The sequence below is a fragment of the Theropithecus gelada genome, chromosome 12, assembly GCF_003255815.1.
Source record: "Theropithecus gelada isolate Dixy chromosome 12, Tgel_1.0, whole genome shotgun sequence".
Lineage (NCBI taxonomy): Eukaryota > Metazoa > Chordata > Mammalia > Primates > Cercopithecidae > Theropithecus > Theropithecus gelada.
The window spans coordinates 56,131,770-56,153,280 of NC_037680.1; the positions used below are offsets into that span (position 1 = coordinate 56,131,770).

Here is a 21,511-nt window from a genome sequence, read left to right on the forward strand (position 1 = left end):
GAGATATACCTTTTAAGTTTTAATAGTTATTACCACATTGCCCTGCAAATATTAAATAAACCAATTCATATTCCATACAACAATGTATGAGAGTGCCCCATACCCACACACCAGGTAGCTCATTGTGCTACCATATGGTTTGATCTTATCCATCTGATAGGTAAGAAAAATAGCATATTTGTTTTGTTTTACTTGAAGAATGAATATTTTTATGAAGAGCAATATCAAATAAAGCATTGAGTTCTGCACAAGTATTCACAGATCCTATATTCAAGTGTTCTATCCTTTAGTCAACATTTTAAGTCTATCACTTATTATCATATGCCAGGTATTATATTGAGAGTCACATATTTAAAAGAACCAAGACATAGACCCTGTCCTCAAAGTACTCATAGATTAATAGGTGAGAAAGATATTGTAAAATAAATAATACACAGTATAAGTACAATAATAGAATATGTATACTGTCTGAGTGTAAAAGTGGCTATGGATTAAAAAAACCTGTGCCTTAAATATACCTTATTTTATTATTTTTATGTAAATATATTTAAATGTGAAAAAGAAAAATAAATACCTTCGTCAGCAAGAACCATGATTGTGACAATTACAGCTAATAATTATGGGTTCTGATTAGGTGAAGGACTATTTTACTTACTCATCTATATTTATTAAAATAAGAGTAGGCAGAATAATTTATAAAACTCTCCATCTTATTTGATACTTGTTTGGGGAGCTTACAACTTTGTCTAAAAAATAAATAATAGGATATTTTTTTCTCTATCAATTTTGCAGATATTTTTTAGCTCTTATTTTGAACGACAAATCAAAGCACAAACTTTATCCCCTGTCTTTGGTCCTCCCTCAACTCATTGGACCATTAAACTTTTACTCTATGGTGATTCTTATTAACTATTGGATTTGCTATGCCATGCTAAAGAAGTTTGCCCTTTAGCATGAGATGTGTCAAGGATAGTTAATTATTTTACACAGAAAGCCCTTTCAGTACTCAGATATGATAAACTGTGATAATAACATTAACATCATTGACTAGTAAGTCTACTTGAGTTTTTAATCATCATTCCAGACTTCTTTAAATGCTGTCTTCCAATCAATAGAAACACTTTAAAAGTTTAGACTAAGGCCAGGCGCGGTGGCTCACGCCTGTAATCCCAGCACTTTGGGAGGCCCAGGCAGGTGGATTACCTGACCTCAGGAGTTTGAGACCAGCCTGGGCAACATGGTGAAACCCCATCTCTACTAAAATACAAACAATTAGCTGGGCATGGCAGTGGGCACCTGTAGTCCCAGCTACTCAGGAGGCTGAGGCAGGAGAATCACTTGAACCCGAGAAGTGGAAGTTGCAGTGAGCAGAGATCATGCCACTGCACTCCAGCCTGGCCACAGAGCGAGATTATGTCTCCAAAAAAACAAAACAAAACTTTATACTGCAGTAAAAGCAACTCACTAATGCTATTCTCTTTTCACATCTTGCCTTCATTTCCGCACCTCATCACATTGTTTATAGTCTCTACTGTTAAATTGTCATTCAAATACAAACATTCAAGCTGGGTTGCACATGGAACTGGGTTGAAGTTGGTGTGACATATGAAAGCTGTTGAGTGGGGGTGTGGGGTTCGAGAGGTCTAGGTTTAACTTCTAGTTCTCCTGTCTTCAGCAAGTCACTTACCTTTTTGATGATGCTTGTTTATTATCAGTATAATGAGAAAATGTTATTTTTCTCTATTTCTCAGGGTTATAGTAAGGATCAAATGAAATAATAGTTGGAAATGTATAAAGAGTTAAAAGCAAAAAAGTTCCTCAATTCCCTTTCAGAAACTCCCTTTTTTTTCCTGCCCAGGCCCATTCTTTATGTGGCCCCCACCTACTCAAAGCCTCACATGTTGTGCCATTTAACTTGTGTCTCCTGTAATCCAGCTCCATATCTCCCATCAATATCTACCTGTTTTAGGTTTTATCTTTCAGACCCTAATTTTTATTAAGACAGCTATAATCGAAAAAAGAATCTGAAAATAACAATAGCAGAATTTATTGAGTACTTTACCACACGCCAAATCATAAATTCAATTGCAACCCCACAACTTTTACTAGGATAATTTCTGATTACATCATATTTCCCCCATGTTCTCTCCACTTGCTATGCAAAAACCTTTATATATATTATTCTCACTTAATCTTTGCAACAAATAAAATTGAGCCTATTATTATTCTTTTTTTTTTTTTTGAGATGGAGTCTCGCTCTGTCACCCAGGCTGGAGTGCAGTGGCCGGATCTCAGCTCACTGCAAGCTCCGCCTCCCGGGTTCACGCCATTCTCCTGCCTCAGCCTCCCGAGTAGCTGGGACTACAGGCGCCCGCCGCCACGCCCGGCTAAGTTTTTGTATTTTTAGTAGAGACGGGGTTTCACCGTGTTAGCCAGGATGGTCTCGATCTCCTGACCTCGTGATCCGCCCGTCTCGGCCTCCCAAAGTGCTGGGATTACAGGCTTGAGCCACCGCGCCCGGCCGCCTATTATTATTCTTGTTTTACAGATAAGGAAATTGAGACTTGGAAAGTGAAGTAATTTGTCCATAATCACACAGCTAACTTGTGGTGGAGCTGCACTTAGAATGCCTCAGAAACTGTTTCATAACCCCTCTGTTCCACTGCTTCTCCTGAATGCAGAACTAATGTAATGAACAAATGGTCACTCATGCATTGTCTTTGAAATTTAACATGCTCATATAATCATAGAGTCTGAAGTTAGAAGATCATCCACTTTAACGATCTATCCAACCCTTAAACCTCCTTTATCATATGCCTAAGTCACAATCTGCCTTTTGCTTCAGTAACGCCAGTGAGGGATCTGTACCATATCCAAAAAACGAAATCCCTTCATCTTCAGACTGCTCTATTGGGAAGTTCTTTATATAAAGCAAAAATCTTTCTTCCTGAAAACTCGGTCTACTAACATTAATTTTACCCAAAAGCTTTATTGAAAGACTATAATTCAAATGTTACACAAAATAAGTCTCCTAATAATCTCTTCCCCTTGATAAGGTACTCAGTGCAAGTTGACCAGGCTGGTCACCTTCAAATGAAAACATCTAAAGCCCTCCTCTGCATTTCACCCAAACTCCAGGCATGCTCTGCCCAGTTGAGCAAAGAGCAGGACTCCAACCTTCATTGTTATAGAGACTCTGTTTCTACAATTCCCATCTAAGAGATCATTAAGATTGTGTGAAGCAATCATATCATGCTTTTGACTCATATTATGAGTTTACATTTTATCAATATTCCTACATCATTTTTCACCACTTCCTCCACTTACTGTTAGTTGAAACTGATCATGTTGGAGTTGGGCCACTTTTCTAGAATAGTCGTTTTAACTGAGGCTGCACATTAGAATCACAATGGGAGCTTTAAAAATATTGATTCCTAGATAGCAGCCACAGACATTCTAATTTATTTAGTGTGGGAGGGGGCTCAGGATTTACATCAATTGTGTCTTCTTATATATGTATTATCCCAGTTTGATAACATCTACAGATTTAATGGCTAAGTCATCAATGTTCTCACCAAGTCACTGCAGAGTCCTGGAGCCTTCCCTTCAGTTAATATTGGCCAGGTAGATTTTAGGTATAGATATTCAACCAGTTACAAACCCACGAAATTACACTGTCATTCAGTCCAGAGTTTTCTATTTTGTTCACAAAATAATATCAACAAATACTTTGGTGGTTTTTTGTTTGTTTATTTTTGACACGCAGTTGCCTCTGTTGCCCAGGCTGGAGTACAGTGGTGCGATCTCGGCTCACTGCAAGCTCCGTCTCCCGGGTTCACGCCATTCTCCTGCCTCAGCCTCCCTAGTAGCTGGGAATACAGGCGTACGCCAACACGCCTGGCTAATTTTTTGTATTTTTAGTAGAGACAAGGTTTCACTATGTTAGCCAGGATGGTCTCAATCTCCTGACCTCGTGATCTGCCTGCCTCGGCCTCCCAAAGTGCTGGGATTCCAGGCGTTAGCCACCTAGCCCGCCCACAAGACTTCGTTAAATGTCTCACAGAGAACTAGTCTAGAGCACTGGTTAAAAGCATGGATTCCACCCCCACTGCAAATTCAAATCTCAGCTGAGCTAGCTAGATGACTTTGGGAACTACCTTAATCTCTCTGCACTTCAGTTTCCCTAATGCTTACCTATAGGATTGTTGTAAAGATTAAATGAGTTTATACGTATAAAACGTCTTGCATGTAGTTAGCTTGAAAGTCAACTCTCATTCCTATTATGAAGTCTCATTATACACCATTTATTGCATCCACTCCATTTTAAAAGGTCAATGATAATATTTGCTGCTGGAGAGCTGATCTGATGTGATATACAGGCTGAGTGGTGAGAGACAGTGAGTTACCTCGGGGTTTATCAATGATAGAACAGGCTCCTCTAGAGGGATATAAAGCACCACCAAGTCTTTTGAGTCTTAAGCTGTTGCTTATAGTACTCTGATGAAGAGTTTTGTTGGTTGAACTATTTGGGTTTAGAACTAAGCATAGTGGGGTATCTAATTCCAGTTTGAGTCTTAGCTATCGTGTTTTCAGGGTGTTAAAGTCACTTTTGTAGTTTATTTTACTTCAGTTGAAGCTTTTTACAGCTTAGATGGAGTTTAGCTTTATTGTAGGTTTACCTTAAACATGCTTTTCACCAGATTTTATTAGTTTGTGTTAATCGTATGACCATGGTGGCTGGCAGAAAACCGACCAACCCTGGAGTATCAGTATAGCTTAGTCAAACTTTCGTTTATTGCTGGTTAAATGAGTTGTAGCTGAAGCAAGTGATAACCATCAGAGATCATTTCCAAGCCATACCCATTTTCTCCTTACCCCAATTAAAGCATGACTCATAGCCCATTACAGGATTTCTAACTACTGCTGGAGTGGTATTCATTGCTTACTCACCTTACTAAATCACACAAAAGTGGCTATGTACTTAAATTACACAAAATCCAAAAGCTCCTAGACTGAGTTAACTAGTTTATTATAACTATACTATTACCCATTGTGTAATAATAAAAACACAGAAGGTGGCCGGGCGCGGTGGCTCAAGCCTGTAATCCCAGCACTTTGGGAGGCCGAGACGGGCGGATCACGAGGTCAGGAGATCGAGACCATCCTGGCTGACACGGTGAAACCCCGTCTCTACTAAAAAAGACAGAAAACTAGCCGGGCGAGGTGGCGGGCGCCTGTGGTCTCAGCTGCTCGGGAGGCTGAGGCAGGAGAATGGCGTGAACCCGGGAGGCGGAGCTTGCAGTGAGCTGAGATCCGGCCACTGCACTCCAGCCTGGGCGGCAGAGCGAGACTCCGCCTCAAAAAAAAAAAAAAAAAAAAAAAACAAAAAACAAAAAAAACCCACAGAAAGTATGGAAAAAAGTCAGAAAAAAAGAAGTCCTTGCAGATTCATTTCTAAATCTGCTTACTCCTGGATATTTTGAAATTTCTTCAAAATGTAGCCTGCCCTTTCCCAGCACCCCCCAAGAATTCTGAGTAAAGACATTTCCCTTTAACTTGCTGGAAGGAAGGGAAAGTTCTAGATATAAAGTCATTTCTTCCATTATCTGCTTAAAAAACACCACTAACGGAAAATGAATCAGAGAAATAGAAAACTAGCAATACCATAGATCTCCAAGTGAAAATCACACACCACATTTGAAATGTGAGCAAAAAGATGATTTGCTAAATGTCTCAGTGGCATTGCAGAGTTCCTGGAAGAAGTCAGGGACAGAGGGCTCCTCATCTCTGACAGGCTAGGTATTCCCTGGGGGAGGCATCTTTTTATCATTCAATTGTCGTTTGCCAAGAAAAGATAGCTATTGACCAGTATCACGTTTTAAGAAATTAAAAGAAATAGAGTCCTTCAAATTAAGAACTTTAACTTATCCTTCAGCACCTTTTCCAAAAATTTGAGGACAAATGTCAGAAGATCTTTAGGGATTGAAATTTAGATTATGGATTCACATTGGTATTTTGCCATAACAAACATGTCACACAACCAAATAGGACTGAAGTAAGTAGGAGGACATTGATGCCAACATGGGGACTGGAGTAGAGTATTTAAGGTAAAAACGAATCAGAATCTTTTCCTAAAGAGCATAGTTTAAATACAAGAAAAGGCAACCAATATCAGTTTAAACTAGTAGAAGAAGTAACACATAACACAATAATGTTTATGACTTGGCAAAAGTGGGAAACAGATTGATGAGTGGAGGTGAAAAATATCTTGGGAGATTTAAAATGATCAGATTGAAATAAGGGTATAGTGTTAACAGACAAGGAAAAAAGGGAAAAAAATAGGAATTTGTCTGCTAGGGCAATAGACACTGAAAAACGAACTAGATCATTTGGTGGGAGTAACATTTAATTCAAAGAAGATATGGTTTAGTAAGAAGTACTTTCTTGGGATGGTAGACTTAATTCATTTCCAAAACTTGGGTTAATGACACTCACATTCAATTGATCAACTCAGGCTCAAAACAGGTTCCTGGTCTGAATGTTGCATAACTGACAGAGAACTGAGGTGGCATTTTAGACTGGAAACAAAAAGGTTAGGTTTAAGAAATTATTCCAAACATGTCTATATTATTTATTAATCAACTGTAGGTTCTCCTAATAGCACATTCTATTATGGTACATGAGGTTCACTTCTATGATTTTTTTTCTCATTTTGAGAATCAAATTATACACTGATGTCTACTTTTGACTGTTAAGGATATTAACAAAAAGGAGGAGGGGAATATTAGGAAGTGAGAAAAGAGAAGAAAGGTAATACAGAAGCTGAGTGGGCAAAGGGGATTTTGCAATATAGCCTGAGGTGACATGAAGACTCTCAGAAAAGGACCCCTTTATTCCACAGGGAGGTTGTCCCATATCTAAGAGTAACATTCAGATCTAGGAATGGAACATTCTGCTCTGTTTCAGTGTGGTTAAAATTGGGATAGCTTGGGTCTGGGAACGGAGTTTTGGTAAACAGCATGTGTACAATTAATATTACATTAATATGTTATAAAGTTGTTACAAGAATTCAATAAAAACCTACCTATAAATATTTTGACATCATAGGAGGCACATAGTAGGTACATAATAAATATTGTATCTATTCTATTTTATTCAGCTATGGTAAATTGAATAATTAAAGGATCCCATAGATTTTCTTCTAGGTCAAGTTTGCAAGTTACTCTGCCTCTCTGAGAAATCTAGCAGGTGGCAGTCAGAGCTAAGTCCTAAACTCAAAAGGGTAACAAATATTTAAATAAAGGCCAGATGAACGGGTAGGAGAGAAGGCATTGAGAGAGGCACCTGTCATTACGCATCTTAACTACAACAAAACAAAATGAATTTATAAGTATCTCAAACCTGCTAAGGAAGGAAAATCCCAAAAATATTCTACTTGACAAGGGATGACAATTAGAAATTAATTGTATAATACTCATTATTTATTCAAAATGTTACTGACACTTATTTAATGTGCTGCCTTTATTATACTAGTAATTGTAGGAGGCGTTCATTTATTATTTGTCATTTAGATTCCATCAGTCCTTTATTTCTTGACACCATTTTAAGTTTCTCAGATAGCAACTTTCTTTCCCTAGGAGTTTTCAGACATCCACCCTAACAGTTAAAACTGATCACTTTTACAGGCATGTGGAGCCTCCATTTTGGCATTGGTAAAACCAATTTTCTAGGCCATTACTGGAGACTCACTTTCTTATTTAGAAAGTAGGTAGAGTTTCCAGATGAAATACAGGACACTTAGTCCAAGTTGAATTTCGGCTAAACAACTAACAATTTTCAATATTAAGTATGTCTCAAATATTGCATTGGATATATACTAAAAATATTATTTATTGTTTTAGCTAAAATTCAAATTTAACTCAAAGTTCTATATTTTTATGTGCTAAATCTGGAAACCCTAAAACTTGATGTTCTTAATTTATTAATAGGAAGTAGGAAAAAAAGTAAGTGAAAAGACTGAAAGTAAATAAAGCTTTAAGGTAAGAAGCCACTTTCTCAACTAAAGTATACTCATCTTAGCAATATACCTCAAAAGAAACTACAAACTCTATAAATTGCCCAAATTATTGTTGGATGTATACAATCAGGAAAGCCAAATTGGAACAGTACTTTCATTTTGCAATCATGTTTCTCAGCTAAAACAGGTTTATATCTGCTATTTTTTGTAACTAATCATTTTTAAAATCTGCTGAAGAACAACTGAAGATGCTATACCTTAACACAAAAGTGAAAAGATGCAGGCAAATCACTGAGATTTATATCCTCACGATTTCCTAAATCCTACTACTTCTGAAGGAGAAATTGCTACTAAGACTTCAGGCAGATATGCCGAATTCATCCCTTATTTCCTCTGAGTGAATGTCCTATGCTCTAGGTAATATGACAAATGTCACCATTCTAAGAGAATTCTAACATTCTAAAACTTTTTTTAAAAGGTTTTCACTTACTAAACATGTTACATCATCAGGAATTTCAAAGAGAAAACGTCAATGCCCTCTAACTTTCTAATTCTCAACCCACGAATCCAATTTGTTTCATGGGCTTTGGGGAACTAATAAATACAAGATATTTATTTGTAAGTCAAAATCTAAAATTGAGTCCCCCTGACAATCCGATGATGATTTGTGACATAACAGTCCCAAAAGAACAGAAGAAAAAAAAGTTTCACATTTTGCTTCATCTAAAAACACAAAATTGTTTTCTAATTACAATGGCACATATTACACCCTGTATTTCAATAATATTTTATCTTGACTCTTCACATGTGTAATCACTTAACCTAGGAAAAGATCTAATAATTAACAAGAAAAAATCATGAAATTCAAGATTCATGAAGTGTTTTCAGTTCCACTGTCAAGACCCCATGAGGGAAAAAGTATATTAGCACCATCCCAATATGTACTCTATTCCACCTGCATATTCATTACCACAGTGCAAAGAATCAGCACAAAAATAAATACTCCACTAAACGTCCTGGTAATTTTGATCACCTCTATTTCAAAATGCATTATGACCAGCACAACTTTCAACCAGGGTTATCTTCTGATAGAAAGAGAAGGCTAGGGAAAGCATTCTTAGCACATTGACAAATGCATTTCATTTTTATTCTGTGGAAACACACAAAAACTGTATTTAATATTAGTATCATTTTAGCATTTGACAGCTTTTGCTTTTCTAAATGAGACCACTGCATGAAAGAAGGCACTTTTTTGGGTCAAATTTCTAATGTATCTACAGGCTGTTTTAATTTTATTATTTAACTCACCCTACTCATAGCATATACATGTACAACTAAGTACGAATAGCTTATATCAATTATAAGATGTATTAAAGCCTTTCCCTCTCTCCAACAGTGCTCTAGGATGCATTATCAGACAAGCAGATAAGTGTAGTGATGAATTGCACAATATGGCTAACATTAATAGAGTGGTTTTCTACAAATGTATTGCAAAAAATAAATACTTCGCATTTCAGAACATAACTATTTCAATGTCACATGTTAGCAAAGGACAAAGTGGCAGATATTAGCAACTTTAATAGGTCCTGGATTAAACAATATAAAGGAACTTGAGAGAAATGCCAATGCATCTAGAGAGTAGATAAGGTTGAAGGTAAGAGTCTATTCTTGAGGGTCTAATTAGGTTCTTCCCATCTCTCCACTTTTCTTTTTTTTTTAAACCTTCATAGAGACGCCTTAGCAGAAGCTATCAGTTTTGACAGTACACCAAAATCCTGGCAGTGAACCATAAATTGACCATTACCATAAAAAGAGCTGCTAAATGAGAAACCATGTGCTCAGTATAAAACTAATTTCATGCTTTCCAAAGCACACCGTGGCTTCTAGCAAGATAGTGGCCCTGGGACTTGCCGAGACAGATTGGCGAACACAAATGGTTTGCTCCTGATGTGTCTGCTTAGCCAAGCTTTACGTGTACTGGCAGTAAAAGAGGTTCTCGAGTCTTCTATCAAACAAATACACACTTAGCTATAACTTCAAAGCTGAAAGCTGTGAAACAGCTGCCTCAAATAAATATAGTAGGAAAAACACATACACATACACACACACACCCCCCATGTGCCATGCTAGCTGCTTCCAATCAAAGAAAAATAGATTCCCCTGCCAACCTAATGTACTAAACAGACACTTAATAAGCATAACGCTATGTAATACATTATAACCCTCACACTCCATTCATGCTTAGAAACATAGGAATTAGAGTTTAGCCAAGCCAAAGCAATAGCACTCCATCTACTTGGAGGCTAACTTTGTGCCTGCCCTTATCTAGTTGGCTTTCAAATACCATATACTTACAAGCCTACATCAAACCTTTCCAAGCATGATGACCTAGTAATTTAACCTCTCCAGGTCAGTGCAGGTACTTTATGTATATTTAAATGATAAAATCTGCTGCCTTTAAAACATCTCAGCTAATAAAAACACACTTCATGAAGAAATACTGCTAATTTCCTCCCGTTCTCATTCGGCACACCGTCACTAGAAATTAATTACTGTTGGTTTTCCAGTGCATGACTGGTCATAACTTTTAATTATTAATAATGTCGAGCTTAACAAGGTGTCAACTCCAGTATGTAATCCACATCACTTACTTTCTTATCTCGAAGCATGACTTGTCTCCTCCTATCTGTTTTTCATGTCAAAGATTCTACAAAGTACACTTAGTTTATAGCCTTTTAAATACATCTGAAACACATAATAACACTTCTAATTACCTTCTTTCAGTAATGGTAGCAATTGCATAATATCACTGACTTGTTCAGAATGTTTAAAATGCAAAGGAAGTCACCTACTGGTAAGATGTCCTCGGCAAACAGCTAGCACAGAAAGAAAGGGCTGCTTATCACACCCATTCAAGGAGTTACTTCGCAACAAAATTAGAGAATCATATATTTTGCTCTTCGGTTTTCCTCCTTCAGGTGTGTCAGTACGATGTGGTAAACACAATTGATGACTCCACAGGATTCAGCACAACGTACGAAAGAATCTGTTACTGACATCCCAGACCCCAGCATCCAAGTTTTAGAATAAAAATGCTCACCTCTGCTAGGAAGTCCACTCCACATCCTGGCAGGGCTCTCGCCAGCTTCAAGAGCAACCAAGTTAGATAAACAAAACTTCCAGTATGTGACCAGCGTAATGCACAGCGCTACCGAGACTTGGCTCCAGCCCTGATTATCTGTGTGACAGCACCACGTTATATCAGTGCCGCTCCAAGCCTTCCCAGTTGCTGGCTTATTGCACTGCTCATTGAAAATCCTTTACACGCTGGCAACATTTTAGGGAAGGACAAGCACACTCTGAGTCATTTGTAAAGAAAGCAGAGCAATTTCAATTCTATATCTCCATGCATGCTGAAACCAGAAGCACTGTCAACGTACAAGTCTGAGGTGGATTTATGCTGAGAAACAGGCAACCTAAGCCTTCATTATCAATGCATGAAATCAGCCACTGTGATCAAATTCAAGCAAACCACAAAAAGGATATGATTATGAAAGTCTCCACAGATTTAGCACCAAACCTCATGGAATGAAGAATCATCTATTGAAATTGTGTAAATGTTAAAAATAGCTCTGGCTTTTCAACAATGAGCAGGATACAGGGAAGAAATCAGTAGTCTATATTATAAGGACTTATAAAGGCTGCATAAATCAAAATAGCTGTAGGTTCCTGGGACTTTGCTCTAGACAAATGAAATCACGGGAGACTATTACAATTATAACAAAAATAATTCCATATATTTGACACAGATATCCATTAAAGGGCAAATCAAACATCCTTTAACTCCTAAGTGCCCATCTCTAAATTAAAATAATGGTGATAGTTAAAAATGTGCGATGCTATGCTAGCACCAGGACAAAATACCATCAATTTTACTCTAAGACAATTTCATAAACAATAAAGATTTAAATCGATTCTGTGTAACAATAAACATGCAAGACAGATATTTTTAACACTATAATCTTTGCTCATTATTTTGAAAAATCTATAGTTCATTAAACCCATGTATTTTTATCCCAACTACCCCCAAATTTATACCTTCGCTTTTTATCATCCTTCCTCTTTTGTTACTAAAATATAAGATGCAAGAGCTACTGGACATAATCTTTAGAAGACACAAGGTCAGAAAGCAGTATTAGATATACCCCAGAAATACATATACCCCAGAAAGCAGTAGCAGTGATTTGAGATTACAAAATATACAGCTTTGACATGCGCATGCAAACTGCAAAGCAAAAAAGAAATAAAACGTTTATTAGAAATCACAAAAATAAACTGGAAGAAATTCCTAGGAGGCAACATTGACAACACATTTAAGGTTCTATTCAATTTTTTAAAAAGGGTTTTAGGTTCTCATTGAGACTCTGAAGGCCAAACAAATTAGAATTCAGTAAAGGCAATTCCTGATTTGAGGACCTCCTATAAATGACTGGGTTCAGTTCTAGTAATCCTACCAGCTCTGAGATGACACATTTAGAAGTGTCTACAATATGAAACATCCGTGTAAACCTAAGCAGCACACATTTACGTAACACAGCATTCTGGAGCAACATTAAACACATCACTCTCATGGGTATTCTCACTATGTCCCCATATGGAAAGTTGACTCCTTACGGGCTGCTGGTTAGATGCCCTTGCTTGGAGACAGATTAGACACATGAGTGGATGTGCACATAAGTGTGTACGTATATCTATATGTACACCATTGAACACACTTGCCCCTCACAGTCACTTTTGCCACCTGAATTCCATTTGTTTTGTGTCTCCTGAAGCCCCTAGGGCAACAATTGAATGTATTATGAGAAATAGCATTGGGCATCACTGACTTTGCAATTGTTCAGTGTCCTTTCTCTTCTGTCCTCTCTGGCTCACCCACCACACACATAAACTTTCCTTAGAAAACAGTCATAGGAATAGTTTATGAGAGATTGTATGCCTAAAAATCATTTTATTATTACCACACATGAAGTTCCTTAGTAATAAGATAAAAGTTTAAAATTAAACCGGGATATTTGATTATAGGCCAATCCTTTATCTAAAACCCTTAGTGCTTGATGCATTTCAGAAATCAAATGTTTTCAGATTTTAGAAAGGTAATACTCTACATATGCCAGGAATTATATAATGCCTCCAGTGGCAGATGTTATATAATGCCACATTGAGGTCTGGGGCAACAACTCTATAATCAGATACATTAACATTCTATAGCAAAATGTGTGCATATCCATACTCGTTGGGATAAATAAATGCTATAATTTAAGTTCACATTAGTTCATGTCACGTTTTCCCATCAACATGAATTACAAAATCTTCCAGTTTTCATTGCTTCTTGGATTTCAGGAATTGCAGGTAAGAGACTGTGGACCGTATAAATGTTTACTTAAACTGCTGGGAAGTTATGGATTGGGAAATGGTACCTAAGCAGGTGTTCTCTTGCTTAGGCAAGAAATTTGGAGGGTAGTGTTACTTTAACGGATGGGCAAAAATATGAGGGAAGGTGCTAGTAAGACTGAGACACAAAGCAGAGCAGAAATGTGGCAATAATGCACGATGACAAAACTAGGACATGGAAAACAAAGGCAAGAAGAAGCCACTCAGAATTACTGAATCAAAAAAAAAAATAGTAATAATAGTACTCATTGATCACCTAAACTCTATACTCACTAGTGTGAAAGGCACTTGACATAAATATTTTTTAGCAACCTACCTCAATTTTCAAAAGGAAATTTTAAAAGGATGAATGTATCTTCAGAGTGAGGCAAAACATTTGGTTATCTCACCCTCTTCTCATTGTACCCAAAAGCAAAATATCCATAATGTTATACAGTGCATGTGGCACTGTCAGAAACAAACAAAAAAATAAGCTTTGCCTTATGAAGTAAAGATTTCTGTTTTATTTGTATATGCTATAAACTACTTGCATTAGAGGTTCTTTAAAATCAGTTTTAGAAAAAAGTAGCAATATTTTCTGTCATCAAGAGTCAACTGTTTAATTTTAAAATCCATTTTAAAAACAAATGTTCTCAAAAAACAACAATATATTGCATTTGCTTGGAGTCTTTCTTATGAGTACGTTTCCCAAATAAACACTTTTCTTTAAGCACATTAAAGAACTTTAATATAGCAGAGCATTGACACTACACTTAAGATAAGACTTTGGGTCTATAGAACATTCAGTCTTCAAAGAGCATTTCCTGGGTGCCTTTTGGGCCTAGATCTGCACTGGGGAAGTGTCCAGGAGGCATTTATGTGAAGGGTGGTCTTTCTACTCACTGAACAAACTAAACTGCAATGTGTGGCTCTTAGTATCTAGAATACAATCACAAAGTCATTTTCTATGTGAAGAAGGAAACTGCATTTATTTTTTTGACAATACAACATAATTCGGTGAATTCTCCTTTTTTAGCAATCAAAATGGTGCCCCGATGGTTTGATGGAGTTATAGCAGCTTCTAAAAGTAACTTACTATCCTATAAGATGAGTAACACTTCGGGGCTATGATTTTAAAAAAAGCTCCCTATACATTTTACGTCAAGTTCATAAAATAATAGATAAATACCCAGTGTCTACAGGACAAGAGTCTCTGGATTCCAGGTTCACCAGAGCACAAGCTCTTTAAATGAAGTGGGTTAACATTATTTGTGAGTGCCAGCACACTCGGCCCATTAAAAAGTACAATTATCCAGCCCTTCCACCATCTCCAAACTCCATGTAATCAGAAGAGCAAATGTGTTTCACAGCTCGAGAAAAACTGTTTAGTGCCAAGGACATACACCAACCTCACAGTCAGCTGTAACATTCCACAGGGATGTCTAACCCAGAACCCTGTCCAACAGCCTCCTTGGCTGTGACACTGTTAAGATGTGAAAGTCAAATGTCTGTGTGAAGAAAGTTGGTCAGTCCAGGTGAAAATACATTCATCCCTCAGTGGAAATTGAACTCACTAATTACCACTGGGCTTGGCTCACTGCTGAAAACCTTCTCCCTAGATTAGTTTAAAATGGGTAACACTTCTATTCCAGGCAGACACCAAGGTTTTAAATACGCCTTTGATGATTTAAATCATTCAGACATGTAAACACTTGCCGTGATTGTCTAAGACTCAGTTTCCACACTGAAAGCTGTATTTGGTTTTCAAAATCTAAAAACCAAGACTTGATGTTAAGCAATTCTTATCTTTTAATAGATACAATATGTAAAAGTTTATATTCAAAAGCATTCTTTAAGAAAAAGACAATCTGTCCATCACCAAAAAAGGGCCAACCACCCCTTTTAACCATTTTATCAAAGTTCCATTCAAACTCTTTTATGTGTCAATCCCTTAGAGTTCTGTACTTAATTCACACCCTTGTATAATCCACACCCATGTCTGACAGTTTTTAACCACAAGTACAGAATATGGAGATGTTCTATAATGACTTTTTCAAGTCTACGTCAGGTGTAGTTTTAGATTTCTGACACCATTGAAGATAGCTAGAGCTCCGTCTCAAATTCAAAGCATTTGTGCGTCAGGAAGTGGTTAGAATTGTAACTTGAGACTTGATCCTATTTCCAAATTTCTCTACTCTCATTCCCAAGGAACTTCAATCTCAATAAGCCCTACAATATCAATCTCAATTAAATTTATCTGGGGAGAACAGATAAAGGGTACCAACTCTTATCCTTGCTTTGAAAAATAGAGTCAGGATTTTGTAAAATACTTGGAAACTAAACAGTGATCAATTCTGAGTAAGACAACGAATCAGAAAAGTGTATCAGTATTCCTTCTACTATATGTATCGTCACTGGGTCTGAAGTACTACAAGTAAGAGACAATTCCTGAGTATTCTTATAAGGACCTGGGACATACACAAAGAAAAGCAGATGCCCTGTTTTCAAAGGTGCAATTTGACATATTTTGACCAAGGCCTTTTCCCCCTCTAAGTCTGTCCCTTCATTAAAAACCATAAGTCATATGGGCTCTATCCAATACATGGATTGTATAATAATTATTCTATGAAAGGAATTTTCTGAACTTACTAATTAAGAGGTTTAAAGAAATAAGTATATTGTAAATAATTTAACCCACCTACCTCACACTGAAATGATTTACTTATCTAGTGCACTTACTGACAGAAACTCAATGATTTGTTACATTCACCATGGTAATTATATTTTGCAGAGTCAGATTTCTTGGTTGAATGATAAATGGCAAATTGATTCATCAAAAATTAAGTAAAAGCAAGCATTTGAAACTATGTGTTTCTACTGAAAAGGTAAAATCATTATCGTACTGATGAATTCTAGCCTTATCTCTAAATCTGTCATACAAACCTAAGATTGCATCATTTAACATTTATGTTCATTCCTAATATCTCTTAAAATGGAGACTTTTCCAGACATAGAGCAATATTAATATATTTAAGTAGTAATTTTTATTCCTGAAAACTAAAGAAAGATCTCTCTTGCTCTTCCCCCTTCCAAACACCCAACCTCCCCAACCCCTGCCATGTCTCCCCTATACATTCTGCCTAACGCATACAAGCTGCTCAGAAAGTCTATCAAATGAGCATGCTCTTGCCCCCACATGCATGTCCACACATCCTCACTCCTTGGTGTGGTATTTCTTTGCTTTCCTTACTCACTAATAAGTTGCATCAGAATGTTGATGTGGGCAAAGGAATGAAGAAACTATCATACTTTCAATATACTCATGGCACCATCTTGTGGTAATTCTTGGTATCGTGTTTTCAAGTTTAATTTTTAAAGTTCTTCAAACATGTCTGGGAAAACACATTTGAGGATAAATTTAACATTTTAAATATGCATGAGATACAATGTGATAAATCTGGCCTATATATTTAAAACCCCACACACATATTTTAAGAGTTATAATATCTATCATTAGTGTCCTGACCCCAGAAACCATTTAATACCAATAACCGTTTCTTGAATGTAGAATAGGAATGACATTAACAAATCTTTAAGAGGGAGGGGAGAAACAATAACTGAGGATCCTGGGGGTGTCAAAGAACAGCACAGACTATAGCAGCCAAAAAAATAAAATAAAATTATATATAACACTGCAACTGACAACCCATTTTCCAATCCCACTGTCTATTCCCACGTCCAAACTACTACTCCACTTCCTGCTGCAAAATACCCAGGTTTTATCACCCTTATCTTCTCCCCAATCCCAAGCATCCTGACTTTAAAATCTACTCAAGCTCAGTTTAAAATTTCTAAGGCCAAATAAAAGATGCCACTTCTTGAATCAAGAGGCAGAGCGTATTTTTCCACCCCTTGAATTTCAGCTGGCGTTGTGTCTTAGGCCATTGCTGCTCCTGTAAGAGAATACCACAGACTGACGTGATTTTTTAAATAATAAAAATTTATTTATCACAGTTCTGAAGGCTGAGAAGTCCAAGATCAAGGTATCAGCAGATTTGGTGTCTGGTAAGTGCTTGCTCTCTCCTTCTAAGATGACGCCTTGTTGCTGCATCCTCCAGAGGAAACCAACGCTGTGTCCTCACTTGGTGGAAAAGCAGAAGGAGCAGGCAGCTCTTGAAGCCTCTTTCATAAGAGCACTAGTCCCATTCATAATGGTGGCACCCTCATGGCCTAATCACCTCTCAAAGGCACCACCTCTTCAGACTGTCACGTTGGGGCTTAAGTTCTAATGTATGAATTTTAGAGAAACACAAACATTCAAACCATAGCACCTTGTGACTAGCTCTGACCAAAAGAATGCAGTAAGTTGCAGCTGCTGTTCTTGTTGTCTTGCAACACTGCTCTGTGACTGCTGAGTAACAAAGCCTGGCCTAATCTCCTTGAGGAGGAGTCTACTGGTGAGAATTACCCAGCCTACAGCCAGCAGCAACTGCTAGATACATGTACAAAGCCCTCTAAAACCATCTAACCCAGTTATTCTGTAGCAGCCTGCAGCTCCACAGGGGTCCACCCATGAGTTCAGCACAAGAACCACCTAGCTGAGCCCAGCCCACATTTCTGACCCACAGAATCACAATTAAAATAACACATTGCTTTAAAATTTTTTCTGAAAGCTTCTGCCTACCTTTCCAAAATTCTCTTGTTTTCTTCTATCAGTAATTGCCTTACTCAGTTTCAGCCATATCTCAGGTTTTTAGACACACCAAGTTTTTCCTCAGGTTGAGATTTTGAGCATTCTCTTCATTCCCTTTGGATCACTTTTCTCTATTCTCTTTGCTTGACTAACTTTTTTTTTTTACGTCTTAAAATTTTAATCTTAAATGAGAATGGATAGCAGAGGGTAGGATGTCAGTCACTAGCCACCCTTCATAGAGAACTAATATGGTCAGTTTTATCTGGACTTGGGAAGCTGTGGATGGGTCATGGAAAAAATAAGCTCTGCAATTGTGTGGTATCCTGGGGAAGCAATATCTAAGTGAAATGTCTGGAACTGATGCGGAGGCTCCTAGTTAACATAAACCAGAGTGACAGCGAGAACTCAGGACAACTTAGCTCTGAATTCCAGCAACTACCTGTGACTTTCTTATCTATGTCTTTGCAGCTGTTTTCCCTGTACCTCTGTTCCCACAGGACCAGAAGACTGTTTTTCCTGTTCTGATTCCTTTCTACCTTTGCAAAGGGATCTTCCTCTTTCCCCCCAAATCGTACTTCACTCCAATAATAAGAAACTATTTATAGTTTGTTCCTACATGCATCTGTGTTGCCGTTGCCTATACCTGGAATGTTTTTTCTTGAATAATTTGAAACTCATCTTTGAATACTCATCTCAAAGATCACTTCCTCTGGGAAGTCTTCCCTCACCTCCAAAAAGTTAATCATTCCTTTTTGTGTGCCACATCTACGTTATTTGTAGATCTGCCATTGTTCTTAGCATACCATATTGCAATTCAATTATTTAAATATTTATTTTCTCTTGATACTTAAGATATTGTTTTATTAATCTCTGTAAAATAGGAACTTCGTAATATTTAAAATAAGAAAAATCCCCAAGGTTCTGTTTCCTATTATCTCTAATTATGCCAATAGAAAACTGGGGGGTTTAGGTGGTCATCTTTATTAAAATTTTTAACTTAAATTTTTATCATGATAATCAGAGATCCACATGCAATTGTAAGAAATAATGGAGTTTTCTTGAACACCTTGCCCAGCTTCTACCCACAGTAAAAAATTTTTAAAGTTATAGAATAATAGTGTAATCAGGATATTGACATTGATCTGATGTACAAATCTTATTCAGATTTCCCCGGTATTACTTGTATTTGTGTGTGTGTGTGTGTGTGTGTGTGTGTGTGACCTGTGTAGATTCATGTATCCCCCACCAGGGGTCTCTCATGTTGCAGTTTTGTACCCATATCTACTTCCTTCTTGAAACTCACCCCTGTCCCTTACCAACCACTAATTTGTCCTCTACTTCTACAATTTTGCTATTTCAAAAATGTTGTATAAATGGAATCCATACAGTATGTAACCTTTGGGGACTGGCTTTTTCCACTCAGTATAATTCCCTGAAGATCCATCCAAGTTGTTGCGTGTATCAAGGGTTCACTCCTTTTTATTGTTGAGTCGTATTCCTTAGCACAGATGTACCACAGTTTAACAAGTCACCCCCAAAAGATATCCGTGTCAAATCCTTAGAACCTGTGAGTGCTATCTTTTTTTGCAAAAAGTCTCATTGCAGATGTGATTGTTAGGAATCTTGAGATGAGGAAACAATCCAGGACTATGCAGGTGAGCTCTAAACCCAATAGCAAGCATCGTTATGAGATAAGGAGAAAGGAGATCTGAAGAAAAGACATAGACATACAGAGCAGAAGATGTCGTGAAAACAGAAGCGGAGACTAGAGTGATGCAGCCACAAGTCCAGGAATTCTGGGGCAGCCACCAGAAGTTTTAAATTTTTATGTTTTTACATTTAAATCTATAATTCATTTTGAGTTAATCTTTTTATATGATGTCAGATTTAGGCCTAAGTTTGTTTGTTTTGTGGCCTACAGCTGTTCAATTACCCCAGGACTTGAAAAGGTATTCTTCCTCCATTGACTTGCTTTCGTACCTTTATCAAAAAATCAGTTGAGTATGTGTGTGTGGATCTATGCCTGGGTTCTCTAGTCTTTTTCATCTCTCTCTCTCTCTCTTTCTCTCTCTCTCTGTCTCCAATAAAACTACTGTCTTGATTACTTTAATATATAGTAAACCTCAATATTGGGTAGAGAGATCCCTCCTTTTTTCTTCTTCGTCAAGTTTTAGCTAGCAGCTATACTAGCTAAAAGGTCTGTGCTTTTTCATATAAATGTTAGCATAATCTTGTCTATGTCTACAAAAAGAAATTGCTGAGATTTTGATAGAAATTGCATGAAAATTATAGATCAGTTTAAGGAGAACTGGCATCTTAATCTTGTTGAGTTTTCTAATCCTGATTTGCTAAACACATGGTATGTCTGTCCATTTATGTAGGTCTTCAATTTCTTTTCTCAGCATTTTGTAATTTTCAGCATATAGATCCTGCACGTTTTTTAAAGTGTATATCTAAGTATTTCATTGTATTGGGAAGTGATTATAAATGATATTGCATTTTAAAATTTTGATTTCCATATGTTCATTTTTAGTATATAAATATAATATGTGGGGTTTTTTGTTTTTTGTTTTTTTTTTTTTTTTGAGACAGGGCCTCACTCTATCACCCAGTTGGGAGTACAGTGGTGTGATTGCAGCTCACTGCAGCCTTGACCTCTTGAGCCCAAGAATCCTCCCACCACAGCCTCCTGAGTAGCTGGGACTACAGGTGTGCACCACCATGCCTGGCTTTCTCTTTTTTTTAGAGAGACAGGTTGTGTTTCCCAGGTTGGTCTTGAACTCCTAGGCTCAAGTGATCTTCTTTCCTCAGTCTCTCAAAGTACTGAGATTACAGGCTTTTATTTTTATTTGTTTTTCTTGCCTTAATATAGTGGCTAGAACTTCCAGCACCATGATGAATAAGAGAATTGAGAGTGGACATCCTTCCCCCGGTCTTGGTCTTAGAAGAAAAACATTCAGTCTTTCACATTAAGTATGCTGTTACCTGTAGACTTTGTTTAGACACTTCTATTAAATCAAGGTAGTTTCCCTTTATTTCTAGCTTGCTGAAAATGTGCGTTGGGTTTTCTCGAATGCTTTTACTGCATTAATGGATGTGATCATGTGAGTTCTCTTCTTTAACTTGTTGATATAGTAGATTAATTTTTTTTTTTTTTTAGACATGGAGTCCTGCTCTGTTGCCCAGGCTGGAGTGCAGTGGCGTGATCTCAGTTCACCGCAACCTCTACCTCCCAGGTTCAAGTGATTCTCCTGCCTCAGCCTCCTAAGTAGCTGGGATTACAGGCACACACTACTATGCTCAGCTAATTTTTTAATATTTTTAGTAGAGATGGGGTTTTGCCATGTTGGCCAGGCTGGTCTCGAACTGCT

At 37.3% G+C, this 21,511-nt stretch overlaps 1 protein-coding gene across 9 annotated transcripts in view; it reads right to left on the reverse strand.

Annotated features, from left to right (window-relative positions):
- Nucleotides 1–21,511, reverse strand: part of ZNF385B (zinc finger protein 385B) — a 422,701-nt gene that overhangs the window by 295,753 nt on the left and 105,437 nt on the right. For 2 of the 9 annotated variants that reach the window (XM_025404511.1, XM_025404506.1), the window contains exon 1: nt 11,118–11,915. The exons of 5 other annotated variants lie outside the window; for them this stretch is intronic. Coding sequence is in view for 1 of the 4 variants with exons in the window: in XM_025404500.1 (XP_025260285.1) it covers nt 11,118–11,255 (138 nt within the window). In the remaining 3 variants the exon portion in view is untranslated. Of the gene's footprint in view, nt 1–10,869; nt 11,072–11,117; nt 11,916–21,511 lie in introns of those variants that run through there. 2 more of the 9 variants (XM_025404500.1, XM_025404508.1) reach the window with 2 other exon arrangements.